Consider the following 23,934-nt stretch of genomic DNA (forward strand, 5'->3'; position numbering starts at 1 on the left):
GACCAGTGGGAGTGAGTCAAAGAGGTGGAGCCCAACTGGAGTCGTGTCAGAACGGATGGGGATGTTCCGGGGCAGAAGCGAAGGGCACATGTGGCTCTTTGTGAGGAACGGAATGACAAGGGGCAGAAATGATGACCTGACCTTCAAGAGGAATTTTCCATCATTTTCTGACCATTTTTAAGAGCTTAAAGAAGCAAAGCAGAGCTTATGATTAAATCTCGAAAGGATTTGACTGTGGATCCTCTAATTATTTAATCTGATTTAAGTCGAGGGTGGTTATGGTTTGGGAATGCTTCTGGTATATCATCGAACTTCTTCCGTTGTGGTTCCTCCAACAATTCTCCTATTATCTCTCCGTCAGAATTCTGGTACACACAATCAATGGAATCGACAAGACAATAGAGCGATTACCTCTTGTTCTGGGCTCATTGGGCAGCCTTCTGGCATTTTATTGACTACACCCCTATCCACTTCGGATTGAATTTAACTGACAAGGGTCGTCGGTCAACTTCCACCTTTATCCGATTTTCGTTATCCAACAAATGAGCGAATAATTGTGCGATACAACTGAATTACAACGGTTTAAGCGCTCCAATTGCCAACGGCAGTGACAGCAATTATTGTCCGGGAGCGTGTTAATGAGTTGTTAAGTTCCCCGAAAGAGTCCGCCCACCCTTTAACCCCTCCTCGGCCCCTTAACCCACAGCATTGTCTGGTGCTCGGCCAGCAGCGATAAATGTCAATTGCAGAGCCTCCCTGTGAGTCTCCAATGACTGGGAGAGATGATGTAGCGGGACCTATTCAAAGTTCAAGACCCGCTGCGGCTCATTACATGTCCGAAATGCACTGCCGTCCAGGAGGAGGATGGTTCAGCTGGCGAACTGCGGACAAAGGATCCGCATATGCAAACATTTTAGGGAGCACGAGAAGTGGGGAAATGTAAAACAGAGGAGCACATCCAGCCTGACTGGCCAGGATGGTCAAGTGGGGGTCATAAATCGAGAGCGGCTAATGCCGGAGTGTGTACTTCATTCTGCCTGCTGTTGGCATTCATTGGCATCGGATCTGTCCCCTGGGAGACTCAAATTCAAATTGCACATCGCAGAAAGGGGAGTGACTTTAAAGTGCTTTATTAATGTGGAAGGGGTCAGACAGAGGCCAAGTACCCGAGTTCTACTTTCTCGCACTTTAGTCTGACTTTGGCAAAACAAACCGTTTGGTCTCCCGGATTTTGGTTGAAGATTTTTCGTTTACCGAAACAGAAATGCGATACAGACTGTGTCAGTGAGTAAAGCAAGGGAAAAGTTCATTGAAATTTACACTTTTCAAGTGGCTTTGTTTTGGGTAATCGGTTGATGGATTTCTAATGAAGCTCAAAATGTGTTTTCTATCAGATTTTTGTAATTTGAAATTGATATATTTTACACTATTTAGTGCTTTTCCCAAGGAAGTTTCATTCACACAACGCAAATGGCAAATGTGGGGCCAACAACTAAGAGTCAAACCGAATGCCCAAGACAAACATCTCGAACTGGGTAAAGTTTGGCTACTCCTCCCCTCCAGACACAATGTCAAGACGTCAAAGGAAATTGATTTATTACCTCGCCAAAAGCCACAGGTGTCCGTGGTCCGTGTCTTGCTCCTCAGCCCTCGAGTCCCTTTCGAAATAGCTGTCCTCGGTTGTCCTTCGCCTTGACAGACATTGCGGTCGCCATCTGCGGAATCCTCGCGGTCTAATTTACACTTTGTTGTCCTTCCATGGCCTCTTTCAAAGTCTTCGACCTTTGCGGTTTTCAGTCTGGTTTTGGATCCCCTTAGAGGTCCTCTCTCTATCGATACCTATAAATCTTGTGCGGTGTTAGAATTCAATTTTTTCCCAAGTTCTTAGGGAGACTTCTTGCCTGTTCCCCCTTGCTAATTCGAATTTAATGCCTTTGCTCAACATGACAAGCATTGCAAGTGTCCTGTCTGCCAGGTGTATGGTGACAGGTGAGTTGGCAGGTGGAGCAGTGCGGAATGTTTGCGGTTCCTGTGAGTCCCAGCCCCGTTGACAGTTTAATTGAATCTAAATCCCGACTGTACCCGACCAGAATGAGCAGAAAATATGTTTTTAATTTCATTGTTTGGTCTGCCCCACAAGAGCTAAACAAGAAGGTTTATGAGGGAATGAGGATGCGTCGAGCAAATGTCTGCATATCCTCACGATGAGCCTCATGAAACCTTTTAACAAATGTGCTGGAACGCAGGCTGCAAACTTTCACATACATAAAATGCATTAGGGTATTATCATACGGCCCAAGAAAAGGGATAGAAACTTTAAATGAAGACTTTTACATTTTTCAAATGTATCTAAAGAGGTGGTCTTAACGCCTCATCCCTTGGGGTAAAATGATTTATTAGTTGCCTGAGCAAAGCACTAAACAATTTCAACATTTTTATGCTGTTCGTGACAGCACAAGCTTCGATAGCAACAACTAAAGTGACATTTACATGCAGCTTCTATCTAACAATTGTTGCGCAATTCAGAGATAACGGCAGAAAAAACATGGAATAATATTTTGTGAAATTGTTTCCGGCTAAACATGGGCTACCTTTTGCATTGTATTACAAATATAGAAAATATTTTTTTCGTATTCAGACCTACAAATTTATTGACATTAAAATCGCATTTGTCTTGCGGCCGGCGTGAAAAATGTCAAAAGTTTTGCTGCGGCTCAACTGTTTCTCCGAACGAAATAAATCTAAATTTGGAACCGGAAAAAGAAACGCATATGTGAAATCCGGGCGTCGAAGATTTATCGCTGACCCAGTAAGATAAAACAGCTGAAACAATAAACGGTCACTTGGGCTCGAAATAAAATTGCTTTCTCATGCTCAAATTGGTTAAGAAGGGAATAGGAAATACATAAAATGATTTTTTTCATAATTTTCAATTGTTTTATCAATCAATCAACGGATGCCAAATAACGATTTTAGCATCATTTTGAGTCTAATTTTATTCAGCAAAAATGACATATAATATCGCAATGATTTTGATTATTAATGCAAAATAATGAGCCGTCATACAATGTCAAAACTATCGATTTCCTGACACACGAGCCCCACTCAGACTTATCAAGAACAAACACTGAGAAAAACTAGACATAAAGGCATACCATTAACTGAAAACCTTAAAATTCAAAAAGGAAAAAACATAAAGTTTTGTTTTAATAAACTATTATACAGACTGTCTGTATTTATTCGTTACTTTTTAGTTTCATTTCTATACCCAAGAGTCTTTAACTGTAGACCATATGCTTTTTTCAAGCCCCATAAGTTTTATTTTGATACTTCCGTGGTATTAATTTAATACTTATCTTATTAAGAAATTGTTTATAGTTTAAAATTTACGTAAGTTTCGCACACAATTTATTTTTGGGAATACAAATAACTGTCTTATTAACAATAAATAATGTTTGAATTTAAAATTAATTTTATCAAAAATATTGCATAAAATCGTTTGCTTTTTTTAAGTGACGCAAAACTGCCAACGTCAGTTGAATGCTTTCAAAGCAGCAGAACAGAATAGAACCGAACAGCATCTCCCCAGACAAGAGCCAAAAGTCCGACTGCACAATAGACTCTGTTGGGCATCGAGGATGACACACACCATGGCAGACACGTTGCACATCATTCTGGGAAGGACCCAATCCTTTTCCATCCTCCCAGCCCCTTGACACACTATTTTAGAAGCCGCCAGGAGCGAAACTTTCGAGCCATAAATATGAATCCGCCATGGAAAAGTCAAGGAACTTAACGGATAGTTTCGTTTCGTTCCTGTTGCCAGCGGCATTTATTATGAATTTATTGATTGCCCAATAATGGTCTGATGGGGTGCGGTTCTCGCTGACATGAGATCCGGTCCGAGGAGCCCCTACTGTACACTCAATGGCCGCAGCTCTAGACCACCGAAAATGCTTTTAATCTGATTGCAGGCACCCGGTCACGAAGTTCTCCAAAGGAAGGGAAAAGAGTACTATCGAATAAAAAATATTTATGCACTTGAATGGCGTTAGATAGATAGATGGTTGCAGGGTGGAAGTCGAGGCCCTGCAAGCAAGTGAAAAACTTTGCGGATTATAAATCAAAACTTTCAATTTTCTTTAGCCTCTCTCTTCAGGGTTGTCGTTCGCTGCTTTGCTGACGGCAAACTTTTCTCTAGAAACGGAAAAACTTCCCGTAAAATATACAAAAAATAGAAAAAGAAATCGAGTAAGTAAGAACAATTGATTGATTGACTGACAGGTTTTTGTTGGGCACAAGGAATGTCATTGAAAGTACAAATATGTTGCAGCAAATGTAATAACAGTTTGTGTTGCAGTTAAATATTGATTGTGGGGCATGCTCAACTGTTATATATATATTGTTTTTTTTTAAGATATCCAATTAAAGCCAAAATTGTTAAAACAAAAACATTCTTGCTTGTACATCTGTTTTAGTTATTTAATTTAAAATAAGTTTTTAATAAATTGTATGAGAAATAATGTAAAGTTAAAAAGAGCATGACTTCTAAACCATTTATTGACTTACACCTTTTTTTTTAATTTTCGATAAGTAGTTTTATTTTATTCCGAAGTAAAATAAAGTCCATATAGTAGCTAGACATCATTGACCTAATTTCTAGCCAGCCTTTGGTCTTCTTAGTTTTCAACCTCCAGGCATTGCTGCTCATTTAAACGTATCCTTAGAATTTAACCACAACCTTTGCACACACGAATACATAAACCGAGAGACAATGAAAATGTTTCATAAAATTACTTGTGATCCTTTGAAGGTCCTGTTTTTATGTTGTGGTATTCTGCCCAAGATATCCAGCATGGCACGGCCTTGGCTTGCTGGCGTAAAATGTAATCAAGAAAACATTTAAATGAATGGCAAATTCAAAATTGCATGCATATTTCATATGTGCAGCCACAAAATGCTCATGTAATTGCGCACAAGTTTTCCCCAAAGAGGATGACAAGGAGTTGCCCAAAACGAAAGGAAGGGAGGAGTGTCAGTGGATTGGAGGCTAGGGGTTGCATAAATTCTGCAGTTGCCGCATCAAAACTTTGGATGATGACAAAACGAGGAAAAGCTGCTCTTGAATGCCCAGGCATGCTCCGAAAATTTGCACATTGATTACAAGCCGGAGGAAGTCATAATTAAACAACAACATCAAAGAAGGAAACTCTCCATAAGCGAAATTAGCACATAATTTGTTTACCAAACACGTCGGCGCAGGCGAAGGAAACTTGACCAGGCCGCAGGACCTTTGACTTGACTAATTGAAAATTCCAAGTGTCATCTGATAATTTGACAAGGCATCCAAGTTCCCTAACCTGCCTTCTGACTTCCTTACGTTAGTGAACAAGGTAAGGTTCTGAAGGCTTCGTCAATGGCACACAGCCATCCAAATCAGAGTTGTTTAATTCTTCCTATAGGATAGATTTTGACTTTTTTAGCCGTAATCATTCGAACACCTTTTGCGCAAAAATCGGATTATTTTTAAAATTTTTCAATTTCGAAGTAAAATGTCATCAGTTTTTGAACGTAAACTTGTTTTAAGAATTAGTTGTAATTTGCACGCAGCATAGATTTAATAAATTAGTTTAAGAACACAATGTCAAAAAAATATAATATAAAATTTTAAAATATATCATGGACGATAATATATATTATGATTTGCCCATTTAATTAAAAAGTAAACATTTCTTATGTTGTTTTACAATAACCTCTAATAATCTTTCGAAATGGTGCGCAAACAAGTATTCACGACCTGATTCTGACTTTGATTCCTGCCAGCACTGATCCCAGAACATCCAACCACATGGAGAGAACCTTTCCCAGTGGAAGTCGTTAAAAAGTAAAAATCAATTTATGAGTAAACGTTAAGTGAAAAAGTTTTGCCATTAAAAGGCAGCGTAGTCGTAAAAGAGGTGGGCAAAACTTGACAGACCTTGGTTCCAAGGTGTTGAGGAGATAAATCAATTTGCTTGTTGCACAGTTGCCAGTTGCCAGACCAACAAAAAGGTTTAATTAACGAACAAATGTCAACTGGAGCGGCGGCAACACTTAAGCTCAAGAAGAAGCAACTTTTGTCCGCAATTAGGGCTTGAATGAATGACAGTCTGAATGAATTACTAACTGACTGAACGACGAACTGAGTGGCGTGGGCGTTGGAAAGTGAGTGTGCAAGTGCCAGCTGAATAAGCATTCGTGTGGCCAAGTGCCCGATAGTGAGTTAAAAGATTTCTTGTGCTCAATCTAAGCGTCGTTCAAATCTAGCTTTAGTTCATTGAGCACTTGGTCAAGAATACGACCAATTCAACACAATAGGTGTTAAAATGTGTATGCAAGCAAATCAGGTGGTGTGTCCAATTATTTGGATTCGTTGAAATGTATTCTTTAAAGCTTGTGCTTCAAAAAATGCTTCTTCTGTTTTTAGGAATTTAAAAAAAATTGTATTTCGTTAATAAGTGCTTAGAGTATAAACATAAATTCTCAATTACTTTGGTAACTTTATAGCAACTATCAAATAATATTTGTTGTCATATAAAATAAACAAATAAAGGAAAAATACTTGTTTAAACAACTAATGCTCTATTACATAAATGAACATTTAATTACTAAAGTAAAGACCATTTAAAGAAAATTCGAGCTCGTAAATTTTTAATCATTTAATGCAATTTTTGGACAATTGAAAGCCGTTCAATGTCAGTATAGAGCAAAATTTTAACCTAAAAATAATCCAGGAAAAGAGCAAATGGCATTTAGTATGCCCACTTAAGTGTCTGAAAATTTCAACGAAATTGAAACCAAAAGCCAACAACTAACAAGTCCAAAGCGAATAAATTGTCACTTGCCAGTTGCTTGAATTGAAAGTGCAAATATTAACATTCAAAGCAAGCCAACACTTGTGGAATATATATATTTGGACAGGAGTCTTCAGAGCTCGTCGTTTTGGCCGACTTACAACAATGTCCCAGTGTCAAGAGTCTTGAATTCCCAGCGCTGTTCGCACTCAATCTCTGCGTGCCTGCCGACTGCAGGCAGTCCTCTTCAGAAATCAAAAGTTGAATGCGAAAGCTGGGCAAACAATGAGTGAGTGTTACCATTCGTAGTGCCATTCCCATTCGCCAGGCACCGCAGGATATCAAATAATATTTGAATTGGCATCTCGGCCAGAGCTCGCGATGAACATTTTGCATTCGTGTTGACACAGGCCCGCTATTTCGCAGAGTCTTGTGTTAATCAAATTAGTAGCAGGTCAATGCAAATGGCAAACAGCAGACGGCAAATAGCAAAAGCATGTGAGCTGTTTACACAATGTCGCATGGCAACGCTAGAATATACCGGCCTAATCTCCTGGAGGGTAACTCATTAGGGCCGACCTCAAGTGCTTAAAACTTGGGCCCATGGGAAGTGTTTAGGTATTACTCCTGCAATTAGGGACCCACACCATGTCGCATTTTAAATAACTAATGGTTGTTTAAACTTTTAATGTGTTAGCCCTTTAACGCTAGCTCGTAGCCATTTATTTTTTGGTGGCTATTAAATGAAAAGGGCAAATAAGTTTTGCTTGATATTAACGTACAGCAAGCCGACGCTCACACAAAATGCAAAATGACAATTCAGCAGAAATCTTTGAGAGCCAATTAGCCAAATTTATCCGTTGCTCGAAGTACACATCTCGCATTGGAAATTAATTCAATTAACTCGATAATGAGTGTGACACAGAATGCGGCATTGAGAGCAATTTCCAATTAACCCACGAATGCCAGTGCACATTTTGTGCAACTAAAGCAAAACTGAGGGATACGAGAAGATTATCACATTTCGTACGGGATTACTATGATGTGAGCAAATTTGAGAATTTCATTTCCATTAAACAAAATGCTTTCGCAGTTTTGTCGTCGAGTAAATTTGCACTAGCACATGTGGATACCAAATAAATATATATATGGACAAAAAATTATTAAATTCAATGAATTATTTATTTAGCAGGTATGAACTTATTGAACAAACCTCCATATTCCAATTAACACGAACCGGTCAGAACAAATACACGCCGAGAGCGGCATAAATTTAAATTGAAAAAATATATTTATGTCAACTTTAAGCCGATTAATGACCAACGGAAAGCGAAATGCTACGGCTACCTATTAAAATCAATTTAAAAGCCAATGCCAATGCTAGGCAAAAGTGAACCAGAGGAGTTAACATTTAAATGCATTTATCTTAAATGGGCAATAAATTTCATAAAATCAAAATGACAATTTGCCCGAAATTGTTGTCTGTCATTAAAAGTTAAATTATCATCCCTCGCAAACAAGGACCGTAAATTTCTCAAATTACAAACTTTCAATTGAGTCATAAAATTGCACACAAAATGCTCTTAATATCATTTAATTGAAGGCTCACGTTCTGGTGTACCGTCCATATCCATCTTTCGTCAGTAATCCCGCCAACTGAAATGCGATTAAATTTCAATGCTGCCAAATACATATTTAATTAAAACTTCCTTTTTATTTGCGTGTGAATTAAACAACATATGTAAGCAAGGTGTGCGGGTTGCGCAATTGGTGCTGACTCTTGTTTACATCTGCATTCAGATTTTAATTGACTTGGCATATAATAAAGAAAATGTTTTCAATTTTTTGTTTCGCGAGACATTATAATAAATCGCTTAAGAGATGGTATGCGCTCGAAAAAAAAAGTATTTTTAAAGCTGGCTATTGGACTTTCAAAGAAGTTTAACTACGATTTCAGGGTTTTCAAATTTTGGCCAAGTGCAAATATTTATATCAAAAATTTTCTTAGTCTAACTTTGGTGTTATTTAACGATAATCATTTTTGCCCATTCAGATAGATACAACATATTTAAAGAGCAATCGCAATCAGCAAAGCACTTTTTCTTAGCAAACTTTAATCAACGAAAAACCTTTTCTCCACACCCCATGAAACTGGAATGCGGAAAAAGCAGAATAACCAAAAACATAAACATTTGCCTAAATGGTTTGAAAGCATAGCAAATCGCGTCCACCCGCATGAAGTAAAAACTAAAAACCATGAAGTGGTGCCGAATAAAATATTAAGCATTAATATTCACACCCCGGTTGAAGCTTCACGATGGGGTCATGACCTGGCAGTCGCCACGGCCACCCCAACTTCATCCCAATCCCAGCCGGCTGAGCCTGACCTTTTTGGTAAAGTGAGCAGCAATAAAAGTTTAAATAGAAGTGCCAACAAACCACAACAGCACTCATCACGCTCCAACGCCAGCCATCGTCAGCACCATCGGCAAATGGGGCAGGTGGGCGGTTTGCCATGGAAGTGGGCCTGGTAAAATGGAAATCATTCAAAAAAAAAAACAGAAAACCTCAAACCAGACAAGCTAACAAGGATTAGTGAAAAACTTGCTCAAGGCATCATTAGCCAAAATATATTTTTGGTTTGTATTCATTTGGCAAACATATTTTATTGCTAATCCAAAAACTTTAAAAGTACCTTTTATTAGTTTAACAAAGGCCTGGCAAATATCTTTTGTAATATGCAAACTGATTTCTAATCAGAAACTCGCTAATTTGTTTATAAATGTAATGTAATCAGCTTATAAATGGAAATTATTTTTATGCACAATGCAATAATAAAATGAGTTAAGTCTTTAGGGCTACTAGTTCTCCGATTTTCATTAAGATTTTAGAAAGCTGCATAACAGAGTTCAAAAGAGTTACATAAAAATAAAACATTTATCCTTTAGATAGATTCCTAGTACTTAATCAATTATAGGCATTTTAGCATTTTATCAAAAACTATGTCTCTAACTTTCTGGTTTGTTTAAAAGTTAATAAACTAAATAATAGTCATTTAAAAAATAAATTATATAATGTTAGCTCTGCTAATTAGCCGTGACAATTTGTTTCACTTGTTTTCAATACTTGCTACATTAGCGTAGGAAAAAAAAATGGTACCACTCTCCTTTGAGCAGCTTTTTCCTGCAATTTTCCGGCATTGTGCGGGGTTAAAGAGTAGAAGTAATAATACTCAAATAAAACATTTACAGACACAGACGACGAAAAACTGTAAATGACATGCCAAAGGGGGGAAACTCGAGGAGAAAAAGCGGAAAACTGCGGTTGGACCACAAAAACAGGGCAGACTCGTCTCTTGTCGTTTGTCGTTTGCTCGAGTCAAGTGGAGTTGAAGGAGCTGCAAGTGCACTTCATTTCGTAGCTCCCCCCTCGGCACTTGAAAGCCCCCTTTGGAACCTCTTTTAGCCCCCTCACATAGACCCCTTTGAACCCCGCTTTCGGCAGCAGTTGCATCATAAATTGAAACCGAAAAAATTCGCTTGTGCCAGACACTTGGAAAGAAGACTGCCTACAGCAAATAGATAAAGACAAAATCTAAGAGGGGGAAGGTAAAAGAAAAGGGGAGAGTGGAAGCAGACGAGGAAAACATTGAATAATGTAGACGTAAATCAACCATAAAATGGTCTTCAATCTAGAAAATGTATTAAGAGGTATAAGAGGAATAAATTTTAAGTAATCTATAATAAAAATTGTACAAATATATTTTAATATTATAGACATTCTAAAAAAATATCAAATAAAAAAATATCAAAGCGTGTTTAACATATACAACGCACATGCACCAATATAAAATAAAAAAAAGTAACAATTTAATCTTAATCATATGCTAGTAATAAAAGGAATTTATTTTCAAACGTTTTCTTTCGTTTGATTTCACAACTTAAATGCTTAAAAAACATTTTTTCCGAGTGCAATACGTTGCTGAAAATCGGGTTTCAGGTGGCAGCAACATTTAGTTCACTTTACCTGTTTCCTTCCCCATTTCCGGCGATCCGCTCCACTTCACTCCATCCGACAAAACAACAAAACCGCAAATGCGACAAAAGCAGAATGCATTCGCACTTGAAACTCTGTGGCGCCAACAACAACATCAATGCCAGGATGCAAAAGAAAGATCGTGCTAGAGCAAGATGGGGACAACGAGCATACTTTTGTGGTAAAAACAAAAAAACTTTCGCAGGCAAAAGTCCGCGTTTGCTTTTCCACTTTTCTTTTTCTTAGCAGAAAACTGCTGCCTTTTTTGTGTGTCCCTCCAATTTGCTGCAGAAAATGAAAATTTAAATTTTTAACCAACGCCGAGCAGGCTGGCCAGAAAGTTTTTCTGCCACAGTTTTTGCTGAAGCTGCTGCAGCTGGGAAATTTCACACATTTCCCACAGCGCATTTTCGCAACCTGTTTTTGTTTTGCCATTTTTTTTTTGTCAACGAACGAACGAAGGCAACCGTCAAGCTGCTCGAGAGAGTGATGAATGAACGGAGACCTCGCAGTCGCTTTTATTTAACATAATGAAAAGGAAACCGGAAAACCGAATGAAGTGTGATTGAAGCTCGAAAGCGTTCCTGGGCTCCATGTTAGGAGCTTCATGGGGCAGGACCTTTGTTTTACATAGTTTCGCTTTGCTCACGAGCCAACAACAATCCTCAGCACACGGTGCCCCCGGGCCAGGGAATGCACATCCGACACCGTGTATCCTGGCCACTTTCCCCGGCTTTCCCATTTTGTCAGCATGCAACAAATGCCTCGAGTGCATAACTGCCCGCCAGGCTCTACACTGTGAAAAAGCCTACACATCATCATCAAATAATTACTGTCTATTAAAGGATGTATTTACTAATTTTGATATAAAATCTTTTTGCTGTTCAGTTTTAAACCAAAAAAAATGCAAAAACCTTACTAGCAGTATTAAATTTTCGTTTTTGTAACTCGTTTTTGTATGGTAAAATAAGTTGTTGAAAAATATTGTTTTTCAATCGAAGTTTATTTGTTTGGTCATGGTTAGTTATAATATTTCTTCAAAATAAACTAAAATTTTGATTAATTATTCATTTACAGGTCACTAAAACCAATACAAGAAAAAATATTATACAGTTTTGAGCACATTGTAATATATGTACGCTTGTTGTTATATTTTCTCAGCAATCAGATTTCAGAAAAAAACCCTTTAAATATTAAAAACTTTAGTATTCTAGATTGGTTGGTCTTTCTGGTTTACAATTTAGAATTTAAATTGTCGCAAATATATCTGATTTTTCATTTAAATTTCAATAATTTTATTTTTAAACAAACAATAAACATTTACATTTCACGATATATTGCTTTGCTTTGATGTTGTGAAATTTGTTCGCTGTGCAGGCTCTAAGCTCTGGCTCTCGCCCTGACTCCGGCATAAATCATGGCTGGCATTTGCATGTTCCACAACCTCCTCCTGCATGCAGCTAATCTTCGTACTGGCGAAGTGGGAAGTGCATCCTTTGTATGCCTTTTGTTTGCTTTTCATGTACTTGCTCAATTAAAAAATTGCTCCAGTAGGGGGCAATTCGGGCTTGCCTTGTCGGGCAATTAATATGTTGGGTCTCCGGTAGAGAAACCATTTTTAATTGCATTTTCACACGAAATGCAGCAATTTCGTTTGTCTGTGGTTTTCGCACCTATAATATGTAAATTTTTCCTTTCACCGCAGTGAAAGGAAAAACGTGCCTTGTATCTCACTGGATAATATTAATGGGCGTTGCATTTGTGGGACTTTTTAAACTGACCCGCATTCGGTATTAAATTTACGTGATTTGGAGTATAGAAATTTTTAAAGAAGAATATAAAGAGTTAGGCTTTCGAACCTTTTGCCTTCGGCTCCCGCTGAACAGCAACTGATTATTTTCTTCACCGAATAGAATAGAGTTCGCTCCGTTTTAGTCGCTCGAAAAGCCGAAGTAAAAGTTCTCCTTTCGATGTGAAACGCAGGCGCCAAATCTGATTTCGAAAGCCAAGAGAATCTCTCCACCAAAGAAAGTGGCTGAGAAACACAAGCTGAGAGAACGATTTGAATGATTTCTGGGACTGGATGATTTTCTAAGACTTCACCATATGTTGTTTATTTGTTTTATAACGGATACGAACTCTTCAAAAGTCATAATTAATTAAGGGCCAACTAAGGTCAAAAAAGCGATAAAAATAGAATTTACAAAGAGCTAAGCCCTAAAAAATTAATATTGTTTCTTGGCTTTTATTCCACATCAAACATATATTTAGCTTATTAGCACATTCTGTAAATCAAAAGATTGTACAAATTTTCTTTCAGCTTTGAAAAATCAGTTTTTGTATGTTGAAATGACTCTTTTAGGTAATGAATTCAACAATTAATGAATTACTTCAGATTTTTCAGGTCCGCTATTTCCAACTCGATTTGCATTCCATACCGACCATGTAAAATTATTTTCACTAGAAATATAAATCTCGACTTTTGCTCACAGCCGGCACCGAAATAAAAATTCCGCAGTCTGGTAACCAAACAAATATTTTTAATTTTGCTGATTGTAGTTGCCTATAACAACAACAAACCCTGCAAAGGTAAACGAAAAAATTCTTATCATCAAGCGTTGCAAAAATGTGTGCAATTAAAAACTCTCGACACACAACAGCAGAAAAGAAATAAAACAGAAAATAAGAAACAGGAAGGACTTTTGGAACGAGCAGAAAAAAATGAAAATTCAGCAAAACAAAAGTAAGAGAAATTAAAAGAAGCCCAAAGCAGGTTCTAGGAGTCATTGGATTTTAATTAACAGAAAAAAATAGGATGGGGCAGAAAGCATAAACAAAGCCAAAGGACCTTATGCAGTGGTAAAAAAGAGGATACACATGCACTTTGTAATTTGTTTGTTTATTTTCAGTTTGCTCTGTGGCTTTGAATCTTGGTTCGCAGTCAAAGGAATTGGGCGCTTACTAAATTCCCGTTGCATTCTTGTGGAATTTAAATTACCTCAGTTTTAGCCCAGCACTAATCGATTTATTCAATCATATGGTTTAATTTATTTTTTTTTTGATTATAATAATTGAAGGGCTCACGCTGGCTCATCTACATTTTTCGAAGGGTCAACAACAAATTTTTAAGTTAATTAATTTACTTAATTGAATTAAATATTTTTATACTAAAACTGTTGACCGAATAAATAATGAAATAAATATAAGCGTATCTTTCATATTTATTTTGGAAGTGTTTACAAAATCAACTTAATTTTGTGTTTTTTTTTTAATCTTTTTGTTTTGGTAAATAACAAATAGGCCTTAAACAGCCAATTTTATAGATATTGCTTAGGATTTAATGTAAAAAAACCGACTTAATTGTTACTAAAAATACGATTGCAAAGAATTTTTTGTTTGACTCCCGTGCTGCGTTCACCTCCAGTACTTGAGTTTGTTGTTGTCAAAATTATTAAAACAATAAAAGTTATTTTTAAACGTTTTTTAGAAGCTTTGCTGAGGCTTACTCACAATCTCTGGGCGCTGGAAATACACACGAATTCCGCCAGACTCTTCCATGAATCAAGGCCCCTGGATGCATTGCGGCACACACGTTAACCATCAGTCCGTCGAGAATCCTTGCCATTCGCTGGCGACACACGCACCGGGTCAATTTCATGCAACAGAAACCGGGGGATGAGGGGCATCCCGGAAATGGGTCAGGAAGCAGATTTTGCCGTCTGCATGGAGGACACGTTTTCCCTCGCTTTTCCCCCGCTTTTCCTTTGAGAGGCAGCCAGGCGGGCAGAAAGGCGACCAGGTGCTCAGCTGTAACTAAAAGTCCGTTTTAGCATTGCCACCTGATGGCCCTGCTCCTTACTTTGCGGATTGCAGATTGTGGATGGGGATGCGGCATGTGGTATGTGGCACATGTCACTTGCTGGTCACGTCGGCTGCTGGGGCATAATTGATAGTTCAATCTGTTGCAGATCAAACGCTTGACAGCAGCCAACAGATCAAGCTGAAAAATTGTCCAAGGCTAAATTTGCCCAAAAAAGGGGAGACATTTGATTACGGGTATCTGTACCTCACAAATGCCCTTCCATTTGGCTACTTTTATGTAATTGGGGTTTGATTGGAAGAAGTCAAGATTTTGTATTAACTTCCGTAATCTTTATGTATGTTCAAAACTTTTACTTTAATTTGAACTATGTTTCATTAATGAAAAAATATTTGTTCTTGGATACAATTAGCTTTAGCTTTTTCATATGTTCTATTTATACGTTGTAATACGTATGTATTACGTTTATTTAATAAAACACAGAAAAGTTTTTTATATGCACAAATATTTCTTGCCAAAAATGTTATTTATGCTTCAAAATTATTTCACTAAGCTACGCCGCAATTTTCCGCATTATGCAACTTCATATTTACTTTAATGGCTTTGGCCTTTCAGGCTGCACATTATATTTCCAAAGTTCGTCAGCGTTTGTCATCCCAATGTAGTCTTGGGGAAACTGAGAAAGAAAAAGCTCATCCAGACGCTGGCATAAAAACATCTTTCAGCCAAATAGATTTTTATGCTTTTAAGTAATTTTTCGCACAAATTGAATATCCCCAAGCAGCTCCCACTGCAACTGCAGCTTGCTTTCATTCTTTATGCTCAAGCTGGAACATTCTTTAATCTAATATTATTTCTTTAAAATATTTACTTTTGTTTACATTTTTTATGTTGCTTTTTTTGTTTGCTGCTCATGTTTTGTCGCTTAATTTTAATGGCTTGCTGCGCATTAAAATTCTAGCTTCATTTATGTTTATGTCCGTATTTTTATTGGTGTAATTTACACGTCGAGTGCTGATCATAAATTGTGACACGAACTGCGGGTTCGGAAAGGTCACGTTGCCTCATTAAAGTCCCAACAACAGGAGGAACTCGAACAAGAGCAATCAGTGTAATAACAAGAGCAATAAGAGTCACAAAGGGCGCACACAAAACACATGGCAGAAGGATAAAATGATTTACCTTTAAATGAAAGAATATAAAATGGCAATCATTTTCCAAGCAAATCGTGTCGGAAGTATCACAGTGTATAATATATAAGCGGAATACTTAGAAAACCCCCAAGTAACTTCCTGCTATATGTTTTTAGAGATTAACCTTTTTAAACAAAATATTTGTGACGTCAAGCTTTAATACGTAATTTGTGACGTCAAGCTTTAAATACGTAATTTGTTTATAAATAAAATACAATATCATGAAAATTTCGAGCCAATTCATTAACGTCTTGCCCCGCGTGGTTGATATGATACTTAAACTAAATAGTTCATACGTATAAGATAACAACAAAATTCGTATATTAAATACATTCATAGATTAATAAACCAACAATAACGATTTCCAAAGAAATTCTAATTAAATCTAATCGAACTGTCATTAATATAAGCTATCAAGATCATATCAGAAAAAGACCTAGCCATAGACAAGAAAGGTGGCCCAGTTGGGAAATCAGTGTGGAATCCAACGCGGAAGAGGAACGACTTCTTAAAAATATTAATATACAAATCGGAAAGAACAATTTCTATGGAAGGTGATGTTTATTTTTGGTTGAACAAGATATAAACTTTTTATTTTAAATAAGAAAAAGAAGAACGAAAAAATGTGAACCAAAAAAAGCATATTTACAAGTTAAATACACTTTCTACAGGAGACTCAATTGGGATACAGTTCATAACTTTAACTTAAGAATACTAATAAAACTAAAATCAAAACACTTGAAAAATTCTTCTGCCTAGACTGCAGAACAAGTCAAGGTCAAAGGTTTTTGATTACCTAATCTGAAAATTTTTCAAACATTGAAATTATCGTATAACAATATTTTTAAGAAAACTACTCAAGTGGTGAACTTAGTTCTTATCTATGAAGTAATTATTTCTTTCAGCTCGAGTTTCCAACCTTTTGCCATGGTTTTTGGTGGCTGTAGCTGTTTTCTGGAGCTGGCAAATAAATGTCTTGGCCCTGCCGAAGGTCGAACCTCGCCATAAAACCTGTGACAATGAGCAGCGATATGAAAACCAGGTGATGTGCGAGGACAAAGAATTTGGGGCTTTGGTTCCTTATCCGGACAATTGTAGTCTGTTCCTGGTGTGCGATTGTCTCTATCCTACGGTCAAATTGTGTCCAGCGAATCTGTGGTGGGATAACCAGACTCAGCAATGCAATTACCGACAAGCCGTGGAGTGTATTTACTATACGATTGAAACGCCTGAGCCCACGAGTGGAACTACACGAATAACCCAAGAGCCAACAACCAGCACTGAAAAGATAACCGAAGAAACTTCAACCACTCCCTCCAGTAATTATTCAACTACCGAGTCAACAGAAGTAACAACCCCAAAAACAACTCAAGTGCCCACAACCAGTACTGAAAAGATAACCACAGAAAGTACTGCCAATACTGAAGAAGCTTCAACCACTCCCTCAAGTAACAATCCAACTTCTAGTTGGGATCCACCGCCTGCACCACCTGGAATTCCAGACGACTACTGTCGTGAATACGAAGATGGATCGCTGCATCATTATCCCTATAATTGCCAGGCCTACATTAACTGTACTCATGGCTGGCCCGTGCTGAATTATTGTATTGATGATAAGGTATTCAATCAGTACCTGCTCATTTGCGATACTCCCGATCAAGCGGAATGCGAGGAGTTGCCCCTACCCACAACCACCACCGAAATAACACCTACTTCGACCACTGAGGAGGATGTGACTTGCGGTCCAACGCCAGAGGGTATAGAGGAGGATTATTGCATGCCAAAAGCGAATGGTTTCTATGAGTATCCCTACAATTGCAGTGGCTACTTGGCCTGTAAAAATGGTTGCACAGACCTGGATTACTGCCAGCCAGATAAACTTTTTAATACCTGGCTCCACATTTGCGATACGCCCGATTCCGTGTGGTGTGAAGTATTGCCGTTTCCTACAACACCAGGAACGACTGGAAAGCCGACGACACCTTCAATCACTACAACGCCCTCAACTGAAGGTTCTTCCACAACAGGAAGTTCTACCAGTACCACAGAAGAGATCATAACCACTACACCTGGCCTTCCCCCAGATGTTGATCCAAATGACTGTAAGGGCTTACCTGATGGCACCATTTTCGCCTACATTGGAAATTGTTCCGAGTATCTGATTTGTCAACACAATCAAGTGGAATTGGATCGTTGTCCTCCTCCTTTGCTCTTCAATCCCGACTGGCTTGTATGCGACAACCCGGATGATGTTGTGTGCCTTGCAGATCGCACCACCACACCGATTCCCACCACCAAGCCGACCACAACCACTGAAGTAAACACTAAAACAACGACGACCACCACAGAAGCCACAACATTGGGACCTGATCAGCTTTGCCAAGGTCAAGAGCTGGGAGCTTCCTTTCCTTATACCGACGATTGCAGCAAATATTATCTATGTTTGGGCAATGGAATATGGAGTCTGGCACCCTGCATATATTCCAGCTACTTCGATCCCAAGACAGGCGAGTGTGGACCTAATGTGTCACCCGATGCTTGCAAAGCCCCACAAGTGACCACCACCACATCGACTACAGAGGCAACCACAACCGAAAGGATAACCACCCCGAGACCCACAACCCAAGAAACTTCAACTACTGAAAAGACAACCACAACTTCGGCTCCAACCACAGGAATTTGTGGGGGTCGAAATGAGAACGAGAATATAGCTTATCCCAAAAATTGCAACAAGTACATTGTTTGCGTTTCACCAATTCCAATAGCCTTTTTCTGTCCCGAGGATACATTCTTCAGTTCGAAATTACAGAAGTGCGTTGAAAGTTGGGAGGAGAGTGATTGTGAAGGAGATCAGAGCACTACTACTCCAGAACCAGGCTATACACGACCACCTCCGGAACCCACTATGTGCACAAATAGCAGTAGACATACTTTCCCGTATCCGGAGAACTGTCAATGGTTCATACGCTGTGTGGATGACTATATTTACATGATGGACGTCTGCAATTGTGGGGAGTACTACGATCCTATATCTGAAAAATGTGGGCCAGATGTTCCATCAGATGCATGCCGATGGGATTACACCTCAACGACTTCTACTACCAGTGAGCCGACCACGACCACAGCGGTTACGAGACCACCACCACAAAAAGGACCCTGTGATGATGCTGATGACGGAGCTCTGGTCCCCTATCCCAACGACTGCTCAAAGTATATAAAGTGCGATAGACCTATTGCAGAGGCCTTCGAGTGCGAAGAAGGGGATGAGTTTAGTGTGGATTTGGAAAAGTGTGTGGATGCTTCCCTGGCAAACTGTTCGATTACAACTACTGCAAAGTCCTCGGAATCGACGACGACTCCATCTGAAGGGGATTCGTCATCAAGCACTACTGAACCAACAACGGAACCTTCTACCATATCAACAACTGAGTCGTCTACAATATCTTCCACGGAATTGACCACCGAACTGTCTACAGAATCAACGACAGAATTATCTACTATATCTTCCACTGAGTCGACCACCAAAATAACTACTGAAATTCCTACGGAATCTACAAGAATTCCAACCACCCCCGAGCCAGAATCTTCTTCAACGGTACCGGGGACAACTACAACGGACTCGACTACAGCAAAGCCTTCACAGGGCATTTGTGAAGGCAAGACGGACGACTCGTTGGTGCCCTACCCTAGAAACTGTAGCAAGTTTATAATCTGCCAATATCCGATACCGGTTGGTTACGACTGTCCTGATGGTTTGGAGTTCAGTCCATCGGAACTGACATGCATGGATCCCGAGCTAGCTGGTTGTAGTCCCAAGTTAACCACTCCTGGATTGACAACTTTAGCCCCAACATCACCTTCTACAACGGAATCGACAACAGTTACAACGACTCCACAGACAACTACCACAGAATCAACAACCGTTACAACAACTCCTAAGACAACTACTACTCCCGAAACTACTACCACAGAATTCACAACATCATCTTCTACAACGGAACCCACAACAGTTTCAACAACTCCAAGGACAACCACTACCACAGAATCTACAACTTATCCTTCCACAACGCAACCCACAACAGATTCAACCACTCCAAAGACAACTACCGTTTCAACAACACCTGAGCCAACTTCTACAGAATTAACAACAGATTCAACCACTCCCATGCCAACTACCACGGAATCAACAACTCCTAAGACAACTACAACAGACTCAACAACAGTTTCAACAACGACAGAGTTAACAACAACAACCTTGGCGCCTCCGACAACTTTCGATCCTTACACCCCCAATATTTGTTGCGGCCAACCTCTGGGAACTCTGCTTGCCTATCCCAATGATTGCAGTCGTTATGTCGTATGTGATTATCCCATTCCATATGCGGTGGACTGCGAAGAGGGAACGGTATTCGATGAGAAACTTCTTCGGTGCGCAGCTATGTCAAATGAGAAGTGCCTTTTAATGCAATTTTAACAAATATGTATTAAATAAAAATTAGACACAGCTATACTGAGCCTAGTGTGGCCTATTATTTCAATGTATAACATTTTGTGTCAATAAAAAAGAAAACAGTAAGATTTTCGATTTCATTCCACCGCTCATAATAAATTGTCAATTATCAATGCTTAATAATTGAGAATCGCTTATCATATTTCTTTCATCCTTCTGTTCTACGGCTTCTTTAATGTCCCCTTTTAAATATTTAACACTTTAGACATATACCACTTCTGGTTTCAATTACATGCAAACCTTTTTCCGTAATTTGTCGCAACAAAACGAACGTAAAAGTGAAACCAGACCAGAAAAAAAAGATAATTTACCACTTTACACAGTCAATTCCCCAGACAGGTAACAAGCCGATTGGAAATGTAGAACCTCCTGTCGAAAGGATTGCAAGCGAAGACCCTCAAGGGGACGCGAGCACAGGGTAGGATTTTTAGCAACAGGCTAAAAGCAATTTCCCCTTGACAATGCCACATCTAATATCTTTACTCGCTTACAAGTTTCAGCCATTTATCGTAGTTTGATACTGCCGCGCTTGCCCCAAAGCTCCGACCCTCGGAAGCTCGTCTAATCAGATTTGGGGTTGCCCACATAAAAACACAATTGCCAAGGAATTATCCTTGGAGTGTGAGGGGCTGGCAGGACGTATACGACTGGGGGTAAATATATAACAAGCACAGGGATAAGTTGTTCAGCCTTGTTGCTGTTGCTGTTGCAGAAATCGAACAAAAAGAAACAAATCCAACAACGAAACCAAGGCAAGTTATGTATGTGAGTAGCAATGACAGTAACGACACAAAATGAACACAATTCGAGCAAATTGTTTGGCAATAATGTTAACTTAATGCGTTCCATTTGTCGCACTTCAATCGATAGACACGCGCGAAGGCGCTCCTTCGAGTGATTTGTAACGCTTTGATAGCTCCCCAGGAAAAACAAGGATTTGTGCTCGTGTCTTTAGGGATAATCATGGTGGTGCCCACAAAATTGAGCAACAAGTCACGTGAAATTCATTTAATTGAAGATAAGACTCTGCCTCACAACCTTATAGACCGATTAAATGATTTTAAATGGGATTTTCGTATTAAATTCTCATAAATTAACTGTTGATGGGCTGGGTGTCAGCTAAAACTGAATCTCGATGCCAAGCCGGGTAATAAAAAAACAATTTCGCCTAGATTTGCCTAGCCAGAGCATAGTTGAATCAGAGCCAAAAAGAAGTGCTGCCAAAAATGGTGTACCCAAAAACTAAGACACTCTTTCTGTTAGAAAATATATTTTCAATACAAAGGATTTAAACTTAATACATAAAATAGTGTTTGCTGGTAAGATATTTAAATTTGTTAAATCAAGAAAATTTTAAATTTGATTTTGCTTTAGATTTTTCCCAGCTTGGCAAGTTGTTTTAGTTAAAAACATTCCCTCTTAGCTGTGTGAAATATATTGGGCAAAGGCCAACATACCAGAAGCTCATAAATGTACCATTTAGTAGATGTAAAGTCTGAGCCAAGAATGCAAAATTTTATAGTGCAAGTTTTGGGGCATAAACAACACTTAAAACTAATTACAGGTACAAATCCCACAATTAATTGCCAAACGAAGTCCACTTAATGAAGGGATAGAAGGAAAACTTCTCTCCAATGCTATACTTGCACCGATATCCTGACAAACCTAACAATTATCAAAATCTCAAAGCATAGCAGTTGAAGGAGAGACAAATCGCAGCAAAAACATTTTTAAAGCACTCGACACATGTTGGTATATTAAATTGCCATTCCTGAAACTATGGCAATTCCTTTTTCCTCGCTTGCATTTTGGCATTGGGTTATAGTTTATGAAACTTTTCTGGCGCATATTAATGTGCGATTCCCATCCATTTATGTAAAATGTATTTTATGTTTCCCGCGAGTATTGCACTCCATGTTGCATGCCCAGTAGTTAGACAGACAGCAAAAGTTCTGGACTCTCTGTGTTGTTGTTTTGTTTAGGCCACATTAAATGCCATTTGGATATAGAGAAAATTTCATTGCGAAAATTGGTAACTTTGAAATATTTACATTCCGACACAATTTCACAAAATAAATGGGTATGGAAAAACCGGAAAAAATGGTTTACTAGTATTTATGAAAACATAATCAAATGTTATGGCCAGTTTGGAGCAAACGCAACTAAACTCAACTGAACCGGACAGATTTTTTTATTAAAGGCGGATGGGGGGAAAATGCACTTAACTGGTAGCTTGGCTTACGGTTTTTAGTTCAGTGAACTGCAAACTCTGTTTGGTTTTAAATTATGGTTTTATTCTAATGATGAAACATTTTTTTTAGAAAATAGTTAAATTCACCCAAATTTATCGGAGTTTTTATGTGTGTATAAGTTTAATTAGTTTATTTATTTCCCTTTTGAAAAGTAATAAATCTGTTTCCATTAGCATTGAAATCTAATAATTAACTTGTTCAATCTAAAAGTTATTCCATTTCCAAGTTCGAACGAATCTCCCAAACTTGAGGCATCTTCTTATAGCAAACACCCACGGCAATTCATCCACTTAAGATAAACCTCAACCTTTTTCAAAAACCCACCCACCTTCGGTGAGATAACAGCATGTAAGCGTTGTCATAACACGATCCGGTCATATAAAAACAAAATTCGCACAAATTTAACGCCTTCGACGCAGACGTTTAGGTTTTAATGGACCAGGGGGCGTGCCCCCTTGAAAGGCCCCCACCACCGCCCACACAGCATTCATATTCATAAAAGGCAGCGACTCATCATTATTTGTCAGGGAAGCATGTAAACAAGTCAACAAAAAAGGCAGAAGACAAAAATCATGAGTCAAGCATAAAATTTTATGAACTGAAGGGATACAGTATGTGAAATGTGGGATGAAGAACAAAATTTAAGTCCCAGGCGGCATTGCGTATACGCAGCGTATGGTGCAGGTTTGTGGCTCAATTAAAAACCAACATGCGGCTTAAATATAATTTTTACAATTTGTACAGTGCGCTTCATGGCAGCACGTAATTTATACTTAGAATGTTTGAAATGGGATTAAATTATTATTATTGTATTATTGTTATGACATCCTGCTAAATACATTTTTTTTAAAGCATTAAAAATGTAATGTAATTGCATTTTTAAAACCAAAATTGCAATTCTTATACTCAAATTTTCTTTTTATGTTCAACAAAATACTTACAATTTTTCAACGCAGTGTTCTGTGGCAGGAATGACTATTTTAAGTATCGGAAAAAAACAAAATGCAAATGAAAAGCAGGTATTTTCTTTTGGTCTAAACAATCTCTGAATAGTTTGCATTTCTTTATATTTCTTTCTCCTTTGCGTACCATACATTTCTTTATCTATGATTCGCCTTTGAAGCCGAGTCCAAAATTAGTCACTGAAGAAAGTGAACAGAGAATGCGAGGGTGAGTGTAAATTCAATTAAATTGATTTTCGCCGCTCTCCGTGGTGCAATTTTAATTAAACTCTTTTTCGATAGATTGCCAGAGGAGAAAACGATTCTCATATATATGGTTTTATTTTAAG

General features: G+C 38.4%; 1 protein-coding gene across 1 annotated transcript; it reads left to right on the plus strand.

The window, feature by feature from the left end:
• The first annotated feature begins 16,346 nt into the window (after positions 1 to 16,346).
• Positions 16,347 to 20,466, plus strand: LOC128258658 (mucin-5AC). The gene is made up of 2 exons (XM_052990403.1): positions 16,347 to 16,435; positions 16,787 to 20,466. Exons 1-2 carry the CDS (start codon positions 16,429 to 16,431, stop codon positions 20,353 to 20,355), a joined length of 3,576 nt encoding a protein of 1,191 aa, XP_052846363.1. The 5' UTR covers positions 16,347 to 16,428; the 3' UTR covers positions 20,356 to 20,466.
• The last annotated feature ends 3,468 nt before the right edge of the window (positions 20,467 to 23,934 follow it).

Source organism: Drosophila gunungcola (assembly GCF_025200985.1).
Source record: "Drosophila gunungcola strain Sukarami chromosome 3L unlocalized genomic scaffold, Dgunungcola_SK_2 000003F, whole genome shotgun sequence".
In the NCBI taxonomy this organism is placed as follows: Eukaryota; Metazoa; Arthropoda; class Insecta; order Diptera; family Drosophilidae; genus Drosophila; species Drosophila gunungcola.